We start from the raw sequence: 21481 nt of genomic DNA, 5'->3' as shown, positions 1-21481 counted from the left end.
GGGCAGTGGGCCCAGATGCCATGCCCCTCCTCTGTCCAAGGTCAGGGCTCACAGCCAAGGGAGAGAAGTTCTGAAGTCAACATTCTAAGACCACTGCCTTCGGTCCACCTTCCCAGTGGCCTAGGCAGCGCCATTCCCATCCTTGAGGCTGGAGCTCCTGGTTGCCCTGTTATTTCCAAAGCCTTACACCCCCTCAAGCCATCTGCCCAGCCCAGGAGTGGCAGCTGCAGAGGTCTTAGTAGGCAGAAAGTACCACCCCCCTCAACACACACACACACACACACACACACTAGCTGTCCTTCAGGCCCCTGCCTAGCTACGTACTCTCATGTTAGAGCATGTTCCCATGTCAGGAGGGGCACACACGGCTTATCTCTTTGTACCTATCAGAAGATATTCACAGGTGCCAATACCTGCTTCTTTCTAACAAAACTCAAGGTACCCTGAGTTGAAGTCAAAACCTTCTCCTCAGGACTTCTATGACATTCTCCACACCCTCAGCTTCTCCCCTCTCTCAATCCCTTTGATTCCAGCAGTGGGAGCCTTTGCAATGCCCCCAAATTTGTGGATCCTCATCCCTAGTCCTATCCCCAGTTCCTAGCTTAGTTCCCTGCTAACCATCCCTACCACCACCATCACACACATACACCCCATGAGGATTCTCAGCAAAGCAGCTCCACCATACCATTAGCAAGAGAGCCAGGACCCAACCCTGGGTCTCTGGGGAGGTTTCCTCACTCATCCCTCCTCCTCCCTAGCTGCTTGCTGGGAGAGAAGGCTCTTCTATGTTTCTCCATCCCTCACTGCAGCGGTGAGGCTTTCTCTTTCCCCAGCCCAGCCCCTCCCTCCTGGGCGGCTTCTAACAACAGAGCTGATGGGCCACAGCAGGGCAGGGAGAAAAGTAAGGGCATCCGGCAAATCTCAAACATGGTGGTGAGAACCAACCAGTTCTGCGTAGCAAATCACTCAATTTCTCTGGGCCAGAATCTATCTGTAAAATGGGAACATAATCCTCCTGTACCACCTTCCAGGGACAAATGAGAAAACACATAAAGATAGGTTTTTTTCTTCGGTGCTAAAACACAATATCAAATCAGGTGGTATGATGTTATTATTATGACATCAAAACACTTTAATAAAGAGCAATTACTGTACTATGGTATTTTTAAAGTTTATTAAGCACTTCCCTTACAATGGCAGCTAGGTGAAGAAGTGAGTAGAGCTCTGGATCTGAGTTCAAATCCAACCTGAGACACTTACTAGATGTGTGACCCTGGGCAAGTCACTCAACCAGTTTCTGCCTCGGTTTGCTCATCTGTAAAATGAGAATAACAGCACCTACTTTCCAGGACGGTTGTTAAGGATAAAATGAGATCTCTGCAAATCTTAAAATGCTATATAAATGCTAGCACTCTCTGAAGCACATATCTTGACCCAGCAACACCGTTACCAGGTATATACCTCAAAGAGATCAGCGAAAGAGGGAAATGACCCATGTGCACAAAAATATTTGCAGCACCTCTTTTTTTTCTTTTTTTGGTGAGGCAATCGGGGGTTAAGTGACTTGCCGAAGGTCACACAGCTAGTTAAGTGTCGAGTGTCTGAGGCCAGACTCTTTTCTTAGTAGTAGTCCTTTTCTTAGTGGCAAAAAAAACCTGGCAAATAAGGGGATGCCTAGCCGTTGAGGAATAACTAAACCAATTATGTACAGAAATGTAAAGGAATACTATTTTACTATAAGAAATGACAAAAATAGACAACTTAATAGAAAACTGGGAAGATCCATATGAAATGATGCAGAGCAAAGTGAACGTAGCTGAGAAAACAATTTGTGTAATAACAACAACATTATATTTTTTAAAAAGCAACTTTGGAAGACTTGAGAACTCTGATCAATGCACAGGCAAGCCACATTCCAGACAACTAAAGATGAAACGTGCTACCTACCATCTGACAAAGAGATGCAGAACGGGTTATACATTTTTGGATGTGGCCAATGAGGGAATTTGCTTGACTACGAATACTTGTTGTTAAGGTTTAATTTTCTTTTTTTTGTTTGTTTGTTTGTTTGTTTAATTGATGGGGGAGGAGAGGAGATGGCAGTAGGAGGGAGAGAGAATGCTTGTTAATAAAGCAAATAGCCCCCCTCCCCCCCCAAAAATAAAAACAACTACCTTGTGAAATTGGAAATATTCTTATCCACATTTTACAAATGAAGAAATTGAGACTCAGAGAGGTCAGAGGTGATGTGGCCTATCCATGGTCACACAACCAGGAAGCACCAGAGCTTTGATGAGATCCGAACCCAAGTGTCCTGACTTCACATCCACTGCTCTTTTTCTAACACTACAGACATTAAAGTTGCCCTCCCTTCCCTTCCCCAGAGCCTTGGCTGGGAGAAGGCTTGTATTCAGATGTGTAAGCCCCTCGTGGGTGAAGGACATGTTCCCAGGGGTCCACAGTGACTCGCAGGCTGGGAGTGGGCTGTGTCCATGTGGTGGTGATCTGCCCTCTTTGGTGAGAACACAGAATATTGGAGTAATGCTTCTGGCTTTGCTCTCAGGGCAGCCCTGAGCCCTTCAGACTAAGTGTTCTTTATCTAACCAGTCAGTGACTAAATTGGTGCTTTGTCCCTCGTGGGGAAAGTTGGGGGGGAATTCCTAAGAGCTGCATAAGTCACTCCACTCCAGGCTCTAAATCTAGGCCATAGCTCCTTCCCTCTACTGGCTATCCCTCCCACCCAGAATGTTATTTCCCCACAGTACCCTCACATCACACCAGCTGAAGGATTACGAGTGATTCCTGCCCTTCTGTTCCCCTCCCCCATTCCCCATACCTTCCTCCTCCTCACCCCCATGTCCCCCAGGGGAGGGTCCCACTTTGCTCTTACCTGGTCACAGATCAGCTCCCACTTTTTTTCACTGTCATACTGGCTCAGAAGCTGTATCTTGTCCGGGGGCAGGTTCATGCAGTTCTGCCAGGGGCAGAGAGACAAATGAACAGAGGTGTTAGTGTCTAGGGAATGGGAGGGATGGTGGGAACAAACAATGGGAAGGTGGGCAAATACAGAGTCCCCCAAAGCCTGTGACAGATGATCCCACAGCAACAGAGCCTAGGATGAAAAGTGGGAGCCCTGGGTTCCAAGGCCGGTTCTTCCAGCAGCTCCTTGAATGACCTTAGCCTGTTCTTTAACCTTCCTGGGCCCCAGTTTCTCCATCCCCGACATGGATTTGGCCTACTTTCCTCGCTGACCTGGTATGGTATGAGGATAGAGCGGTGCAATATACAGGGAGCCCTCTACTTCCCTTCTTAACCATGCCCATGGGCCGCCTAAACACACACCTGCTTACATGTGTAACCCTCCCATATATGCACAAACACTCACCTGAGTATCATTCAACTCCTTCAAAGGAACTTAACACCCAGCAAACTACTCTGTGGAGAAGGACTCAGGCTCCTCTTCTCCCTCCCTCAAATCCCAACACTCCAGTGTGGGCTTTTTGGGGTTCCCTGATGGCTATAGAGGAGCCATTTTGCTTGGAAAGTGGGAGAAACTCAAGTCTGGGTTGTTGGGGAAGGTGAGTCATGGTTTCTCGTGTGGGAAGGGGACTTTGGAGAGGAAAGAACACGCCCCACAGGAAGTAAGACAAACCACCAGGGCCTGGGGTTTCAGCCTCTTGGGTTCTACTCCTGCCCCCTACCTGGGAATTCCCTTGGAAATCTGAGTTTTAGAAAAAAAGATCAACCTGTCTCTCTTTTATCCACCTTCCATGACCCTCAATGGAATAAATCTGCAAGCTTACCTTATACTGTCCTTTTCCTAACCATAGGAACCTTTTTTGCCCAGGGCTGCTGACTGAGCTGCATCATATAAGGACCACAGGGTGGAGAACTCTGGGGGCCCCAAAAGCTTTTTAATAGACCTGCGGGCCAAGTTCATTCCACCTCAAGGGTCAAACAGAAACTTAGACTCCTAATATGATATCCCTAAGTCTCCTCTCTCTCTCTCTTCCTCTCCCTCTCTACCACCTCCTCTCTCCGTCTCTGCTCCTGCCCCCCACTCTTCTTACCTCCCTTTGATCATGAACACTAAGTCCCCTTCACTTACATATACCGCTACCAACCCATTCACATACATACATATACACACATCTCCTTTGCTTACATACATCTCCCACACACACCTTCTCATTTAATACAGTGCAGAGAGCCCTAACTTGGAGTCAAGAACACCTGATTTCAAATCCCAACTCAGACTCTACCTGTGGGACCCTGAGCAATCACTTAACCTCAGTTTCTTCACCTGTAAAACTGAAGTAAGGGGTTAATAATAATAGCACCCACTTCTTAGGGTTGTTGTGAGGAACCCATATGACTAAATGTCAACTCCCTTGCAAACTTTTAAAGTTTTATATAACTGTTGGCTATTACTGTTGTCATTATTATACAAACGCAATCACACATACTCCCACATATTAATTCTCTTGAACACACCCACATACACAATAATGTCCTCATATAGACATACCTACACACACAATGTTCTCATATATACCTCCCCAACACACACATGCACACTAATGTTTTAATATATACACCCTGGAACACGAACGTTTTCACATACCCCAACTTATATGGCCCATAAGTGTTGCCACACACTCAAATATTCCAAAGTTTTAATGAGTTCAGATTTTATTATATTCTCCCACACATGTGCCCTCCTCACTTGACCTCCCTCTAACTAAGGAAGAAGTTTTTCTATTTCATGGACCCCTTTGATAGTCTGAGTGAAGACTTTACTCAGACCTCTTCTCAGAAGAATGTTTTTAAATGATTGAAAGAAATGCTCAATTTTCTAAATAAATGCTAAAATGCTAAATAAATGAAAAGTGTAATTTCTTTTAAATTTTGGCCCATCCAAGTTCACAGACACAGTAAAAACTATCCCTAGACCATAGCCTTAGAGAGATGTAAAGAGACCCCTTTTTGGCCTCTGTGACTCCCAAGCCAACATGTTAGCTCATAATAGGAGGGAAAGTCCAGGCCACACCTTCCCATAGAACTTCCCTCCTCAGATGGCCCCCTTCCAGGAAGGCCAGGTTGGGTATACCAAAACCAAAGTATGGACCTGGGGAACCTCTGAACGTTAGAGGACGTCAAGCCTCACCCCCAAATCACTGCTGTGTGGACTGTCCTCCAGGCAACAGGAAATGAAGCACTCAGAGCCGCCATTTTCTAACCACTGGTCCTGGGCCCACCCCCACAGGAAATGTGGTAACCCTTCCAGGCTTGATGGCCTGTTCCCCACAGACAGACCAGGGCCAAGTTGAGGAAGATAGTAGGGGAACATCTTCCCTCTCCCCCAGTTATGAAACAGGAAACAAGTTCTATCTCTTCTCTGCTCCCCTCACCATGCAATCACCAAAAGGAATAGGCCAAGTCTGATCAAAGGGCAATGGTACTGTAGTGCCCCTCAAAGGGTTTGGTTGAGGACCAATAACTGCCTCTTGTTTGGGTGGGTTCTGAGCAAGGGATTCATCCACTGAAGGGATAACAGTCGCTTAGATGTTCTGAGCCACCAAATCACCTGCTTGGTTTGAGTATTACAAAATGCAATTCCTCAAGCACATTTCTGTCTAGACCCACCTCACCACCCAACACAACCCAAGATGTCTATATATGTCTGTTTCATTTCACTGGTAAGACACAGGTGTCAGAGAGAGAAGTCACAGGCAGGAGAAGAGCCAGAGATAAACAGATAGACACTGGGAAAGAGGATCCAGAGTCAGAGAGAATTGGGAAGGAGAGGAGTGGAAGACAGAGATGGGAGGGAAAAGACAGACATATACCGCTTCCCACGTGCCCTGCACAAGCAAGGGACAAAGACAGAAGAACTAGATAAGAAAAATGGGGGAGTGAGATGGACTCAGAGAAGAAGAGAAAGATGCAAAGAGAATAGGGGCAGAGATTGAGAAAAAGTGAAATGGAGAAGAGAGACAAAGATAAGGGAAGAGATGGAAGAGGATACCTAGATACCTTTGACAGAATTTGTGAAGCCAGTCAGGAAAATTAGCACAACAGAAGAGAGTGTATAGCTACAGGGTACAGAAGCCATGGAGCGAATAGGACAGGGAGACCCAGAGCCTTGAGGTGGGGATGGGGAGACATGGAAAGGAAAGGGAATAAGCTTCCCACTGGAACCTTTTCCCATTGGCCTCTCCATCTTCCTCAGCCCTGGTGATCAAAAATTCTTCTAGAAAATGACTATGACTTTTTTTGGGAAGGGGGAGAGGAAGGTAGAGACACACAGTACCTGGGGGGAGGCATTCCCAGGAGTCGAGAGAAATCATAACATCACTGATTTAAAGCTGGAGGGGTTATCAGAGGTCATCTAGTTCAATTGTTTCACTTTACAGTTGTAGAAAAAGGGCTAGAGAGACAAAGCGACCTACTTGCCCAAGGTCACAATAAGAAATGGTGGAGCTGGGATTTGAACCCAAGACTTTTGACTCCAGAACCAACACTCTTTCTCGTATACCAGGAAACATCCAAAGGAGGCAGCTCCAGCCCTATCAGATAGTGCAGTCCTATGGATCATGGGAGGTATTCAGGTGAGCAAAGCCTAGTGGGACACCTGGGTTTCTCCCAGTTCATCCTTGACACTTATATTAGAACCAACCCAAGGGAGAAATCAGGGAGAGCTCAGGCAGTACCTGATCCCCCTCCCCAAAAATCAGTCATCTCCGCCCTCCCCTCCATCAAGTCAGGAGTTGGTGGGGGGGGCATAGAAGAGACATACACATGACAGCCTGCCAGCCAGGCTAAATTTAGGCTCAGGCATCAGAAATAACTCTAATGGAGCCAAGTGCTAATTAGCAGCTGCTGCCCTGGTGTGCCCATAGCTACAATGGGGCATCTCACAGGGAAGGGGGCTGCCTCTACACTGATTGGGGGAGGGGGCCAGCAGTGCACCCTGGGGGCATAACAGGAAAGGAAAGGGAGGCATAAGCCAGAGATAGCTCAGTATACAGATAGCGGCTGGCTGTGTCAGCCAGCACAGTGAGGTTAGGGGAGGAACAGGGAGAAGAAGGTCACCACTACTTGGGCATCCATGCCTGGCTGGCACTGTCCTCTGCCTGCCACCACCCTCCCCTCATAGCTTCTGAACACCAGGGACAGGTGCACCCTGGTTCTCAGCTGGGAGGGGCAGACCCCCACTTCCTGGGCAGGGAACAGAATGAACAGTTGTCCAGTAGAGGGGGGAGGTAGACACTGGGCACGGCAGGGGAGCCAGGGAGATGAGTGTGTATTATGAGAAGAGAAAGAAGTGGACATCACAAGTGGAAAATGGCCATCACAGGAGGATGCGTCCCCAGGAGAAAGGAATGGATTTAGGGGCAGGGGAGGGGTGTTAGGTTCTGTGAGCATAGTTTTTTCTTCCCACCTCCCTTCTCCACTCAAGGAAATTCCATTAGGCTAGAGGGATAGAATATGGAAGAAAAAGAAAAAAAGCACCTGATGGTAGGACTTAATTTTAAAGTAGTTAGGGTTTATTAAAGTAGTTAGGTATTTATTTAACTTTCCTATTATAGATCAGTTGAAAGTGGGAATGTTTAATCTGGCAAAGAGAAGAAGTGGAGGTAGGAGGTAGGGAATGCTGGTCTTGATAGCTGTCTTCAAGTACTTGAAAGGCTATCAATGAAACAGAGGGTTCAAACTTCTGGCCTCAGAGGGCAGAACAGAGAGCCCTGGATCTGCCTAATGTGGAATGGGCCGCTTCGAGAGGTAAAGGGTCAAGAGCAAGAAGCACAGCCAGGTAGGATAGCTCTGAAAGCTCCACATTGAACTCAGTAGACACTTAAAAATAAAAATTTAAAAAAACCAAGCTGGAGACACCTGTAGTTTCATGTACAGTTCTCCTTTTATGTTCTATTTACTACGTAGACTGAAAATGCCCATTCTATTTGGAGTTTTAAGTTCAGGATAAAAATAAATTTTTAAAGAGAAGTGGGTTCTCCTTCATCAGGGATCCTCAAGTAAAGACTAAATGACCATTCAGTTAGTGATTCAACAAGCATTTATTAAGCACTTACTGTGTGCCAAGCCCTACGCTAAGCACTGGGGATACAAAGAAAAGCAAAAACATGGTTGGTCTCTGCCCTTAAGGAGCTTCCATTCTGATGGGGGAGTCAGCATGCAAATGACTACATCCATAAGATACACGCTGGGAGGTGATCTCAGAGGCAGAGCAATAGCATTAAGGGAGACTGGCAAAGGCCTTTGGCAGAAGGTGGGATCTGAGCTGAGATGGAAGGTCAGAGGTGGAGATGAGGAAGAAGAGCATTCCAAGCAACAGGCAGTGAAAAGGCAAGGATGGAGGCAGGAGATGTTCTACCTGGTGGGAGGACCTAGCCTTGAAGATGCAGTTAAGGTGTGTTCACAGGCAGCTAGATGCCACAGTGGATACCGTGCGGAGCCTGGAGACAGCAAGCCTCATCTTCCAGAGTTCAAATCTGGCCTAGCTGTGTGACCCTGGGCAAGTCACTTCACCCTGTTTGCCTCAGTTTCCTCATCTGTAAAATGAGCTGGGAAAGGAAATGACAAACCACTCCAGTATCTTTGCCAAGAAAACCCCAAATGGGATCAGACTAAATAACAACAAGAACTAATCTACTTTTACTGCCATCAGAAACCCTCATTTGGTTCCATCCATATCTACCTCCACCAAAAACCTTAGGATAACTTCCCCTCCCTCCCCTCAGCAAAATCAGAGGGACCAGGACTCAATTCCACTGGTCCAGTTTCACTTTGAACTTGAATCACTTCTGGTTTCCCTCCCTCCCACCCCCACCCCCATAACAACCTGCCCCAGGTCTAGACTTCCCTAACCATTGATACTCCCCAATTTGCCTGGGGAAGATCAGATATGTACCTGGGGCATTCTTCTCTCTTAAAAAAAAAAAAAAAAAAAAAACTCTCCCAACCTTTGGTCAATAAACATTTATTGAGTACCTACTATGTGCCAGGCACAGAGCTCAGCAACAGGGATACAAAGAAAGACACCACCCCCCCACAAAAATGTCCCTTCTTTCAAGTAGGTCACAATCTAAGACCCAGAGCTCACCATATGAACCTGCAGTTCCTAACATCAGTTTTCCTACAGCCCTAAAGCAATCTCAAGAGGTTTTAATAAATTTCTTAAAAGAAAAATCTCAATCATTTTAATTTTTAAAAATAAGATACGCTGGTTGGTTTGACTGATTTTTTTCTTCCTCTTTTTTCTTTTAAAAAAATATTTGTTGTATGGCATAGCTCTCTGGGACAAGGGAAGGATACAGGGGAAAATTTAGGTGACGTAAAAATAAAAGATATCAATAAAATGTTTATTTTTAAAATAAAGTATGCCACTTATAGGCACATTTAGGAGCAAGGGGAGAAGTCTTGTGAAATCAGACATTTCACAACTCCAAAAGGTTAGGACTCCTCCTAAAGGGAGTTGATAACTGTGTGCCAAGGAAGAGCAGGCCCTAATCCCAGCCGAGGCAGAGCCAGCAGGCACATGGCGCTGCCCACGTCCATGCTGGCGCTCTCCAGCCAGGAGACTGAACATAAGCAGGAGCTCATGACAGAACCCTGGGGGATGTGGGGACCAGGGGGAAGGGGGTGGGTGACACACCCTCCTAGCCACACAAGGGGTCCCTCACAGACCCCCAAACCCCCTCAAAGATAACAGACAAGCTGGGTGCCCAACCAGCCCCTGATGTCGGCCACCCTTGGGGCTAGGAACACCCTGCACAATTTCCTGCTGCCCCACCACCCATCACCCCAAGCTTCCTGTTGTTGCCTACAGCGAGTACTCATTCATCAGGGAACCTCCCACCCCCACCTCTCCTCTCAGGGGGAAGTGGTGGCCTCTCCCCCACCAGACCCGCCAGACACACACACAGCTACCGTTAGCACGGTTACCCCACCCTCCCCAAGTGGAGATGCCTCCAGCGTGGGGCCCCTCCTGAGGTTTCCTGCTGACACAGTCATAGCCAGGGGTTTGCTGTGTCTGGGTGCCCATCCCTAGGCTGGCAAAGGCAGCTGGTGGTATCCAAGAGCTGGGGATCTGGGGGCATCAGGAAGCAGAGATCCTCTGAAAAACCTTGGTGGTGGTGGTATAGGTTGGTGGGCAGGGCCTCAGGGGTCCCTACATAACAGGGGTGGGGAACCTGCAGCCTCAAGGCCACACGTGGCCCTCTAGGTCAAATGGCGGCACTTGAGGACCTAGAGGGCCACATGTGGCCTCGAGGCCACTGGTTGCCCACCCCTGCACACCTGCTCTATAGAATAGAGAACCCATCACCCTGTTATTCAGTCCAACTCTTCGTGACCTCATGAACCACAGCACGCCAGGCCCTTCTATCCTCCACTATCTCTCCAAGTCTGTCTAAGGATCCTTTCAAAAATGTCCAAATTACTGGGGCTCTGGTCTCCCTGGGAAACATGTTTATGATAACAATAACAAATTTCATATAGAATATATAGTCTGCAAAGCACCTGATTACCTTAATTCACTTGCCCTTCACAATAATAAGTTATTCTCTATTTTACAGAAGAGGAAAGTGAAGCTAGCAGATGTTAGGGATTTGTTCTGGGTCACAGAGCTAGTCAGTGTCTGAGGCAGGATCTGAACTCGGGTCTACCTGACTCCGTGTGTATCCCTCTAACCACTACTTGAGGTTCCCTCCTACACTCTAGCCCGACATGCCCACCCCCGCCTACATAGACACACAAACATACACATATACATCTCTCCCTTCTTTCTAGGTTCTGGCTGTTTGACCTTGAGTTCCCCAGTCTGGGCCTTAGTTTCCTCCACAGGATTAGCCTGGAAACAGAGCGGTAGAAAGTTGCTCCCTGTTTTGGAATTGGGAAGGTGGAGGCATCCCATGATAAGGGCTCTGCCCAGCCTGGGTTCTGAGCAGGATGCTCTCAGTTTGCTGCTACCAGGCTCTTCTCCTTCAACCTTGGCAATATATAATGTAAAGCTATTTACCTATGACAGTCCTCGACATACCCCAGTTGTGGTGGGTGCAAGAACTAGGCTTTCCCCCCACCCTGCCCTTTACACAGCCTCAATGGTTTGGCCAAGGTAACTATGGGCATTCCCAGGGAGAGCAGAGCTGAGATATCTGTTTTCTGCTATTTGTTCAGCTTAGGGTCCTGGGAAAAGCACTAGGTGGGAGAATGAGGATTGCCTGGAATTCAGAACTCCTGGGTTCAATTCCCTTGGTTCTATCCAGTTTGTTGAGTTTTGGGCCCTCTTGGTCGAAGGGTCCTGGAACCCCATGTCCCTAGCAGACCTATCAGATGGATTGGACATCAAACATGACCCCTAGGATTCTTCTTAGTCTGAGGGTCCACCAATCCCATATTAGATAGAGTGGACATCACTAGGATCTCTCTCAGTCTGAGGGTCCACCAACCCCATATCCCTAGCAGACCTATCAGATGGAGTGGATATCATCACACATGACCACTAGGGACCACTAAAGACCCCAAGGCCAACCACAGCCTCACTGTTTCTGTTCACTCCTCACAAGACCCTCCTCCTTCAATTCAACAATCCCTTATTAAGTGCCTACTGTGTGCATCATGCTAGATGGTGAGGATACAAGGATATATACTATCCTGAGCATACATAACACCTGGTCTGGGGATCTGCTCCACTAGAGACACCCCTACTTAGCAGGGACTGCTAGATGAACCACGGGGGTCTCTCCCTCCCTGTGCCCCTCTGCTGAATCTGCTCCAAGCATTGGAGTTCCCAGTTCTGGCTCTGGATACCAGTAAAGCACTTATTTTGGAATAAAAAAGATCCTTTTAACCTGGGGTATGACAAAGAGCTTCCTGGAGGAAGTAAAACTTTGAGATGGGTCTTAACTTCAAAACAGAGTAAAATCTGAAAGAGGGGGAGGGGAATAAGTCCATTCCTGGCATAGGGATGATGTAAGCAAAGGCACAGAGACAAGAGAGGGTAAAATGAGAACAAGGGACAGTCAGTCATACTCTTTGCTTGAAACTTAAGAGTACAGAATGAAGTAATAATTGGACTTACAATTTGGAACTCAAAATTTTAAAAAATGAATGTTAAAAAATGTCTTTACATGTAATTGAGGGAAATATTTAAATATTTATTATTTAAATTATTTCAAAATTATTTAAATATTATTTTACATATTATTATTTTAAAATATTATTTTAAAAAACAACTAGGCTTAAGATAGAAGAAAAGAACCTACCAGTACAAAGATAATTAGAATAACATTTTTTGTTATAGGCAAGAAAATGGAAACAAAGTGGGTGCCCATCAAATGGGGAATGACTGGACAAATTATGGTATATGAGTAGAATTAAAGAGAATATTATTGCCCCATTAGAAATGTCAAAATAAACAGTATTCAGAGAAACCTGGAAAGATTTGGACGAACTGATACATAGAGAAGTGAACAGAACCAGGAGAACAATGTATATAATGACTACCACATGTTAAGGAAAACAACTTTAAAAGATCAGAACTCTGATTAATGCAATGACCAGTCATGACTCCAGATGACTAATGATGAAGCACACTTCCCACCTCCTGGCAGAGAGGTGATGAACTATACAGATACAGAATGAGACATCCATTTTCAGACACGGCTAATGGATTCATTTGCTTTGCTTAATTATACTTACTTGTTATAGGGAAAGAATATTTGTAAAGCACTTTGTAAACCTTAAAGCACTATATAAATATTAGCTATTATTAGTTCATGTTTTATTAATAATTAATAGTATGTTATTAATAATTCATAATATTCCAAGTTTGTGGTACTTGATCATTATTAATAACCATAATTAATAAAGTAATGATATTATTTTTTGAGGGGCTGGTGATAATGAGGTAAAGAATGTTTTGAAAAGAAAAATAGCGAGGCCTAATTAAAACGATCCATTGACAGACATATGCTCTCACCTCCACTGCCCTGGCAGGTCACAGGATCACAATTACACCTAGAAAGAGTCTTATAAGTTACTGAGAGTAACATCTTCATTTAATAAATGAGGAAATTGAGGCACAAAGAGGTAAGGGACTTAACATGATCAAACAGCTAGTAAATGTCCAAGTCTGGATTTGGACACAAGTGTTCCTGACTTCAAGTCCATCCCTTTCTCCACTATACCATGTGTTCCCACCCATCCCACAGGGTGCCTTTGTGGACCCTTACTCTTCTCACCCCACACTGACTGGGTCCATATCTAATGTGCTATGAGGTTAACTACTGCCCTGTTTGCATGAACTACATCTGGAACACAGTAAAAGGCCCAGAAAGCCACATGAAAACAGTGGTTTTTCCTTAGGGAATCAGAGCCAGAGTACTGCCTATGTCTCCTAGAATTCCCCCCCAAGCCCACATTTAGTCCCAGACGAGCCCCAGGTTCAACAGCTGAGAATACAAACTTATAAACAACCTCTCCCTCCTTCCCTGAGGGCCTTCATCTTCCTAAGGGGTAACCACGGAACATTAGGGCCAGAAGGGGCCTTAAAAAACCATCTAGTTCATCCCCCTCATTTAAAAAAAATGTATTTTTATTGATCTTTTGTTTTTACATCACTTTTATTTCCCAATCCATCCCTCCCCCTACCACCCAGCAAACGGTCCCTTGTTACAGAATTTAAAAGGGGAAAAAAAATCAGTTTGGCAAAACCAAACCATCAACCACATCTGACAGTATATACAATATCACATACCTATAGTCCCCCTCCCCTCTTGTGCAAGCAAGGATGAAAACAAAGGTTCCCTTCTTTGCAAGCTAGGTGATGAGGTGGAGAAAGTGGTAGCCCCAGAGTCCAGAAGACCAGAATTCAAATTTAATCTCTAACAATTACTACCTGTGTGAACCTGGGCAAATCACTTAATCTCTGTCTGACTCAGTTTCCTCAACTGTAAAATGAGAATCATAATAGCATCCACCTCCCAGAATTCATGTGAAGATTGAATAAAATCATATTTGTAAAGCACTTAGCATAGTGCCTGGCACACAGCAGGTACTTAATAAATGTTTATTCCTACCCCCATTGCCTTATTTTCTAAATTTTTCTCCACGGCCAATTTTTTGTTTCAATTTTTTTCCTCATTCTTTCCATTTACATCCCCTTCTTCTCGTGTCATGGAGGAGGAAGCTGACAGAGAAGAAATGATTTGTCCAAGGTCAAACAGACAGCTTTTGAAAAGCTGAAGAACACCTCTTCTGGCTGCCACTGATTCAGTGCTGAACCAAAGCTTAACTGGAGCCTTGGGTGAGCACATTAGAGCAGAAGGAGAAACGTTGGGGGTGGGGAAAAGGGGGGAAATCCTTGGAGATACCCTACCACAACTTTTTGCCTTTAGGAGGAGGGTGCAGGTAGGAGTGAGGGAGAGAGAGAAAGATGGAGCCTCAAAATCACTGGAGTCCTTGGAACAGTATGGGCCTGCCATCATTGCTAAGGCAGCAGCCAGAAACCCCATACTGCAATCTGTTTCTCCTTTCCCTTCCCCCCACCTTTTAAACAGTAGCACCCCACTAAGTAGCCTCAGGGATCGTAGCCCCCTCCACTGAGGGTGGGGGTAGGAGGGCACTATTTCCACAGCTACACAAGAACAGGGGCCTTGGAAGGACAGAAGACAGGGTACATGGGACTAAGGCAAGCAGCAGATGGTGTCTCTGGGCTGTATGGTGATAATAATAATAATGACGGTGACAATGATAAGAGCAACTCAAATAGAAGTAACATTTTAAGGTTTAACATTTAATACAAAGCATTTTCCTCACAATAACCCTCTGAGGTAGGTAGTATAGGTATTGGTATTAATAATTAATTAGTATTAATGGTGAGGGGGTATGATATGTGGTTTCACCAGTTTAGGGATCTCCTGGTGTGGGAAAACCCCTCTATTAATGCAAATCAGCAGCCTGTCTGTAACTTATTGTCTTAGAGAGTTAGTTGCCTGGGGTACTAAAGGGTTAAGGAACTTTCCCACGTCACACAGATGATGTGTGTGTCAAAGGCAAGACTTGTACCCAGGTAGTCCTGGCTCCCAGGCCAGATCATTTTATAGATGAGGCCCATTTTATAGATGAAGAAACCAAGAGTGATTTACCCAGGCTTAATAACAGTAGTTAGTGCTGGAGCTGGGATTTGTATTGTGGTCTCGGGGACTGGTCATCTTTCTATCATACCAAGGGATAATTCTCAGCTACCTTAGCTGGAATGGTGCCTCAGGAAGTCTGACCGGTGTCTGGGAGAGGCGAAGGGGAGTGAGAAGGTCCATGAAAAAAATGGGGATGAGAGCTGACCAATTGTGGACGTGGGTGTTCTGGCCAAGTCCTGTGATGGATGGTGAACATCACTCTATGTAGCCTTGACTTGGGATGGGGGATGAGGGAGGAGTGAAGAGTGGGGGAAGTATGGGACTGATAGAATACATCCGGTACATCGAGAAACCTCTACCCACCAGGTTATTTTTCCTCAGATAACTTCCTTATCTCTCACACATTTACTTCTCTGCTCCAAGAGTGCCTGACATTTTGTGACTGTCGGGGGAGGCTTCCCTCCATAAGCCCCTGCCCTCCCTCTGTAGAAAAGAAGTTAGGCCCCAAGATCCAGAATAGCAGTGGGATCACAGTTAGACCCAGAAGGGGCCTTAGAAGTTATTGAGTCTAACATGTTAGTATTATAGATGAAGAAAGGACTAAGGAGGGTCAGTGTCTGAGCCTGAATTTGGACCTAGATTAGGACTACACATACACACATACACACAAACACACACACACACACACACACTTGCCCTTTAGACTGGCTGCTCCCAGAGGGCAGGGGCTACACCTCCCTGTACTGGCTAAGCAATAGCCACAGGAGATCTTCACAGAAGGTGATATTTGTAAAACACTTAGCATAGTGTGGGGCAGCTAGAGTGAAGGACCTGAAGTCAGGAAGACTCATCTTCCTGACTTCAAGTCTGGCCTCAGACACTTGCTAGCTATGTGACCCTGGACAAGTCATTTAACATTGTTTGCCTCAGTTTCCTATCTGTAAAATGAGCTAGAGAAAGAATTGGCAAACCACTCCAATATCTTTGCCAAGAAAACCCCAAATGGTGTTAGGAAGAGTTGGACATGACTGAACAATAGCACAGGGTACCTGGCACATAGTAGGTGCTATATAAATGCTTATCCCCTTCCCCCTCCTTATCCAGGGAGTTATTCCTTATTCTAATAAAATATATTCCCTTACTCTCCAAATGCCAAAAAACTGGTCTTAAACCAAGTATCAGACAGCATCTATTCCTGCATCAAGTGCCAAGAGATATACAGGCCACTCACAATGCACCTGGGTACAACCCTCTAGGTAAATCTAATTTGGACATCACCCCTAAACTGCTCCCTCCTACTGGTCAGCAGAAATGCCAAGACATTCTCCAGTCACTGTGTGGTCTGGATTCTCTACATGAGAACAGAGCTGGCATTATACACATTATACACATTTAATCTGTCCCATTCTACATGCTCCCAAGTTTTCCTGTCTGTGTCCTGACTTCATCCTTCCACCCCACTCCCACCCTCCTTAGTCATAACTGTTTCACTAGCTTGCTGTGTGACCTTAGTCAATTCCTCATTCTGAGCCTTGGTGTTTTCTCATCTACAAAAAGTGTGAACGGATCTCTGGTCCCTCCCACTTCTGACAGTCTGGAGGCCTATAGATTCTATTATACCGGGAAATTCTAGGAGGCAGATTACATTACATGTGGAAATCCCAGAGGGTTCATTCAGATCCAGCCTTACTAGCTGTGTGATTCTGGGCAAATCACTCAATGTTGTACCTTAATTTCCTCAATTGTAAATAAAGGGGTTGGACCAATAACGCCTCTAAAGTACTATTTATATGAGGAAATCCCACAGAGTTCATTCAAATCCAGTCTTACTAGCTGTGTGACCCTGAGCAAATGACTTAATCCTACCTGCCTCAGTTTCCTCATCTGTAAAATGAGCTGGAGAAAGAAATGGTAAACCACTCCAGTATCTTTGTCAAGAAAATTAAAAAAAAAAAACCAAAACTCTCCAAATGGGGTCAGGAAGAATTAAACACAACTGAAAAATGACTGAACCAACTGAACTCTGTAACTATAATCAACAATAAGACGGTCATCTGGATCTCACCCCTTGCCATACTGGGGGGCTCTCAGGGAAGGATACATATTGCTGGATAATCTCTATAATCACTAACATTTCTATCCATTGCTGCCACCATCCACCACCACCATCCACAAGTATCTAAGGCTTCACACTTCCAGGTCAATCTGTGTATCCAGCAATTGGCTCCATTTACCATTAAAAGGAGTTTTACAAACAGGATCGGGAAAACACATCCGGACAATAAAATCCTAATGCATCCGACTAAAACCAAACATCAATAACTTCTGGTTCATTCATTGTTTGGAAAGATCCATGACACAGCTCCTCACCAATTAGGGCATTTGATTTAATTTAACCATAGTGAGTTGCATGATCAGTCACTAAGCCTACCAAAAGATCTACTCCCCATCCTTGGGGATAGCGCAAGAGTGATTTCGGGTAAAAAGAAGAAGGGGATCACTAGTAAGGATTAGATGTTGTGAGCCCAGCTTGGCCCCAAATACTATGAGATCACCCCCTCCTCTGATGAGGTATTGGGGTGGGAAAGGACAGAATAAACATTTATTAATTGCCTTCTATGTGCCAGGCACTGTTCTAAGGGCTTTACAAATATTATCTCATTTGATCCTCACAACAACCCTGAAAAGTAAATGTTGTTATGATTCCCATTTTACAGATGAGGAAACTGGGACAGGCAGAAGTAATAATTGTCTAAGAACACATTTCAACTTAGATCTTCCCAATTCTAGGCTTAGTCCTCCATTCTACTCCATTACCGACATTCCTATGGGGCAGTTATAGGTCTGGGATACTGAATATAATTTCAGAGTTTCTTGATATGTTGTTCAGTTTGCAGAACTTTTTTTCTTTCTTCATACTTTATAGCTCTCTGGGGTGGGGTGAAGAGAGGAACACAAAAGGAAATACAGATGATACAAAAACAAAATATAGCCATAAAAGTTAATTTTTCAAAAAAGATTATGTGGTACCCCAACTCTGGGTTCCAGAACCAGCTACTGGTTCCTGGAAAGGAATTGTTCAAAAAGCATTAGATTTGGAGTGAGAGGGCCTGAATTCAAGTCCCAGTTAGTCACTTCCCTCCCTGGGACTCAGTTTCTTCATCTGCAAAAAAAAAAAGCTTTTTTCCCCCAATATGTTGATCAGTTGTGCTGAATTTTTTTTTTCTCTTTTTCCTCTTTAAACAAAAAATATTTTTTGTGATAAGGGATGGCTCTTTGGGAGAGGAAGGAGGAAGGCCAAGAGCAAAATCTAGGCAATGTAAAAACAAAAGTTATCAATTAGAATGCCTTTTTTTTTTTAATGAAGGAGTTGAAACTTGGCCCTGGAGAAGAGTTGGGAAAATAAGCCTTTGCAAAGGGGGAGAGCTGTAGATCTGGAATATTGTACCAGATGTCAGAGACAGTTGACGTATTTGCTGAATGACTTTTCTTCCTCTTTCTTTTTTAATCTTTGTTTACAAAGAATGGTTGCTGGGTAGACGAGGTATATATTCTGAAATATAGGTGATGTAAAACCAAAAGTTTTTTTTTTTTTTCCAAAAGGGGTGGGGGTTGGCCAACATTGAAAGATTTCAAATGACTCGGCTCTAAATCTAAGATCTTAGCACTTGGGTGTGGCCTCAGACAAATCACTTAACTTCCCAGTAAAAAGCAGCATAATACTTCTACCTACTTTGCATGGTTTTAAGAAAAGGACTGTATAGATGTGGGCCCGTGATTATTCTCTTCCTCGAAGGAATTACTGGGAAATACTCCTTCCTGACCTCCCCTCCTTCTTGACCTCCCCTCCTTCTGACTTTATCTCTGCTCAGTAAGCCTACTCCCCAAAGGTACTGGGGAGAAGAGTGAGAAAATTAAATGATCCATCCCAGGACTTGTTGGGGGAAGGGAAATCAAGGAAGGGAAAGTGGGTGTGCAACACTGATCTCACAGGACTATAGAATTAGAACCATTACTGGAAAGAACTTCTGAAATTCTTTAGTCTGGTACATAGCAGACACTCAGTTATTGAGTGAATGAATGGGGAAGAAATGGAAGAGATGTCTCCCAGCACTAACACTGGGAGATCTGGGGTTAAATGAGATTTAGAATTCCAGAAGATCCCACTCCAACCCCGATTCCCCCCACACACCTCCAAATAAATACTCAATAATCTAAAACTGGTTGGTTTCACATGGACAGCCCCTGGGCCGAGCCCCTTCAAACTCCTCTTGTCTAGAAGGCATGTGATCAGAGAAGGATGAGGAAAGTCAAACACTGAAGGCATACATATACTCAAGATCATTGAAGTAACCTGCTTCTTTCGAGGCACTCTTGGGAAGCTGTCCATGCAGGCTGTGGTCTAAGCGTTAGCACATGTAGACTGTCACAGGCTAGGTCCCCTGGAGAGGGTTACCACATTACTGATGGATCCTGCCCCAAACTCAGATATATCCAGACATAATCCCACTTCTTCCTCCCCACACCCCACATCAAATCCATTCCCACCGGGGGAGGAGAGAAAAGCCAGGTCCCCAGCAATTGGTAGCTCAGACAGGACCTGGGAGAAGACAGCTCAGAGAGAATCATGGCACCGTTGAAAGGGACCTCAGAGATTATACAGTTAAGACCTAGAAAGGAAGTTATCTAGTAGCAACCCTTCATTTTACAGATCATAAGAGGAAATTGAGGCTTGAGAGACAAAATGACTCTTATCCAAGGTCAGACAGGTTAGTAAGCAGCATTCAAGTTCAGGCTCTCTGACTTCAAATCCAGCATTCTTTTTTTTTTTTAAATCACTTCGATCTTTATGTCCAAACCCCCAAAAAATAATAATAATTTAACAGATGAGGAAACTGAGACCCAAGGTCACATAATCAATGGCAGACCTGGATACTACCAGGTCTGCTTACTTCCACTCCCAATGCTGCTGTCCAGGGGAAGCAAAGGGAGAAATGAGAGTAGATCAGCTCCTTTTTGGAGTCCCTCTTTTCCTCCTCCCCACCACACCCCACTCCCACCACCTTGTTTTACCAGATTTCTGGGTCCCAAGCTTTCAAGGGAAAGTGATTTTCCTTAACCTTTCTATTCCGACCCTCCAACTACTCAACCCTCCCCCTGCCAACCCCTTGCTGCCAACGTTATCTCTAAAGCATCCATCCCTTACTGCTGCCTCCCTACCCCAGATAGGTGCTCACAGACACCTTCTGACTTTGAGAGACAGGGTGTGCTTCCTACCCTCATCCCTTCAAAGGCTGAGAGGGGCTGGCCTAGATAAAGGCTCCCAACCTCTCGGATGGAGGGAGTGGGGGGAGAGAAAAAGGAGCCACTCCTTCCCGCTCCAGGCCCAATAACCTGGGACACCCACCAGCCCCAAACTGATCCCAGACAAGAATAAATGAGAACAGACACCCGAGCTGGAACACCGGCTCCCAGGAAGTTAATGTCAATGCCAGGGTCGCAGATCTGGAGGTTCTCTTCCTATGTAACCCTTTGCAGCCCATGGCGCCAGCCCCAAAGCTAGCGTCTGGCACTGACCTCCTCTGACCTGCCTAAGGTCAGGGAGGCTTGGTTCGCCGGGGGCGGCGGGGGGGGTAGGACCACGTTCACATTCAAAGACACCCAGACACAGGGATGGATACCTGGCTGGGGGCGACGGCGCGGCGGGGGTAGGGGGAAGGATTAGGTCCCCTTCATCCTGCAGTCCTCAAGGCAAAGCAGGTGGGGAGTGTGATGGAGTCAAAAGTCAGGAGAGGAAACAAAGTTTGGGGTGGGGGTGGGAGGCGAGGGGAGGGACTGACATTGAAGCTGACTCACTCTGCCAAGAGACCCCTCTCCCCTGGGTCACTGATGTCCTGGTGGCCAAACAGCCCGACGCAAGAGAGGGGAGGAGACCCCAGCGCCCTCCCCCGGCCCCGCATCAGGGCGCACTCACCAGGACGCGGTTAAACCTCTCCTCCAGCTCTCCGGCCCCGGGCATCGGCTGTTTCGGGGTTGCAGGCTGCTTGTGGGGCAGGGCGGCAGGGGCCGGAGGGTGATCCCCGCTGCCCGCCGCGTTGCCCATGGTGCTGCCCACCCAGCCCGCCAGACGCCTCCAGGCTCCGAAATCCAGCTTTCCAGGGGGTGGGAGCTCCAGACCTGCAGGGGTGCCCGGGGGCAGCAGCTCCGGCGGATGGGTGTCTCGGCGGCCCCCGGCGCTCAGTCCATGGTGCCTGGGCAGGCGGCTGGCAGCTGGGGGACCCTGGGCGCCGCGGGCGTCCCGTCCAGGCTGCCTCCCGGGG

General features: G+C 46.0%; 1 protein-coding gene across 2 annotated transcripts in view; it reads right to left on the bottom strand.

Moving 5' to 3' along the window:
• The window catches only part of FMNL1 (formin like 1), a 54722-nt gene extending 33267 nt beyond the window's left edge, over positions 1-21455 (bottom strand). Inside the window, exons 1-2 of one of the 2 annotated variants that reach the window (XM_027873054.1) lie at positions 21136-21455; positions 2891-2974 (exon numbers count right to left, since the gene is read on the bottom strand). In XM_027873054.1, the coding sequence (XP_027728855.1) occupies positions 2891-2974; positions 21136-21264 (213 nt within the window). In that variant the 5' untranslated portion in view covers positions 21265-21455. The remainder of the gene's footprint in view (positions 1-2890; positions 2975-21135) is intronic. The other variant, XM_027873053.1, reaches the window with a different exon arrangement.
• Positions 21456-21481: the final 26 nt, after the last annotated feature.

The sequence above is a fragment of the Vombatus ursinus genome, unplaced genomic scaffold, assembly GCF_900497805.2.
Source record: "Vombatus ursinus unplaced genomic scaffold, bare-nosed wombat genome assembly UNPS02014801.1, whole genome shotgun sequence".
Taxonomy (NCBI): domain Eukaryota; kingdom Metazoa; phylum Chordata; class Mammalia; order Diprotodontia; family Vombatidae; genus Vombatus; species Vombatus ursinus.
This window is presented reverse-complemented; position numbering and strand designations above follow the sequence as displayed.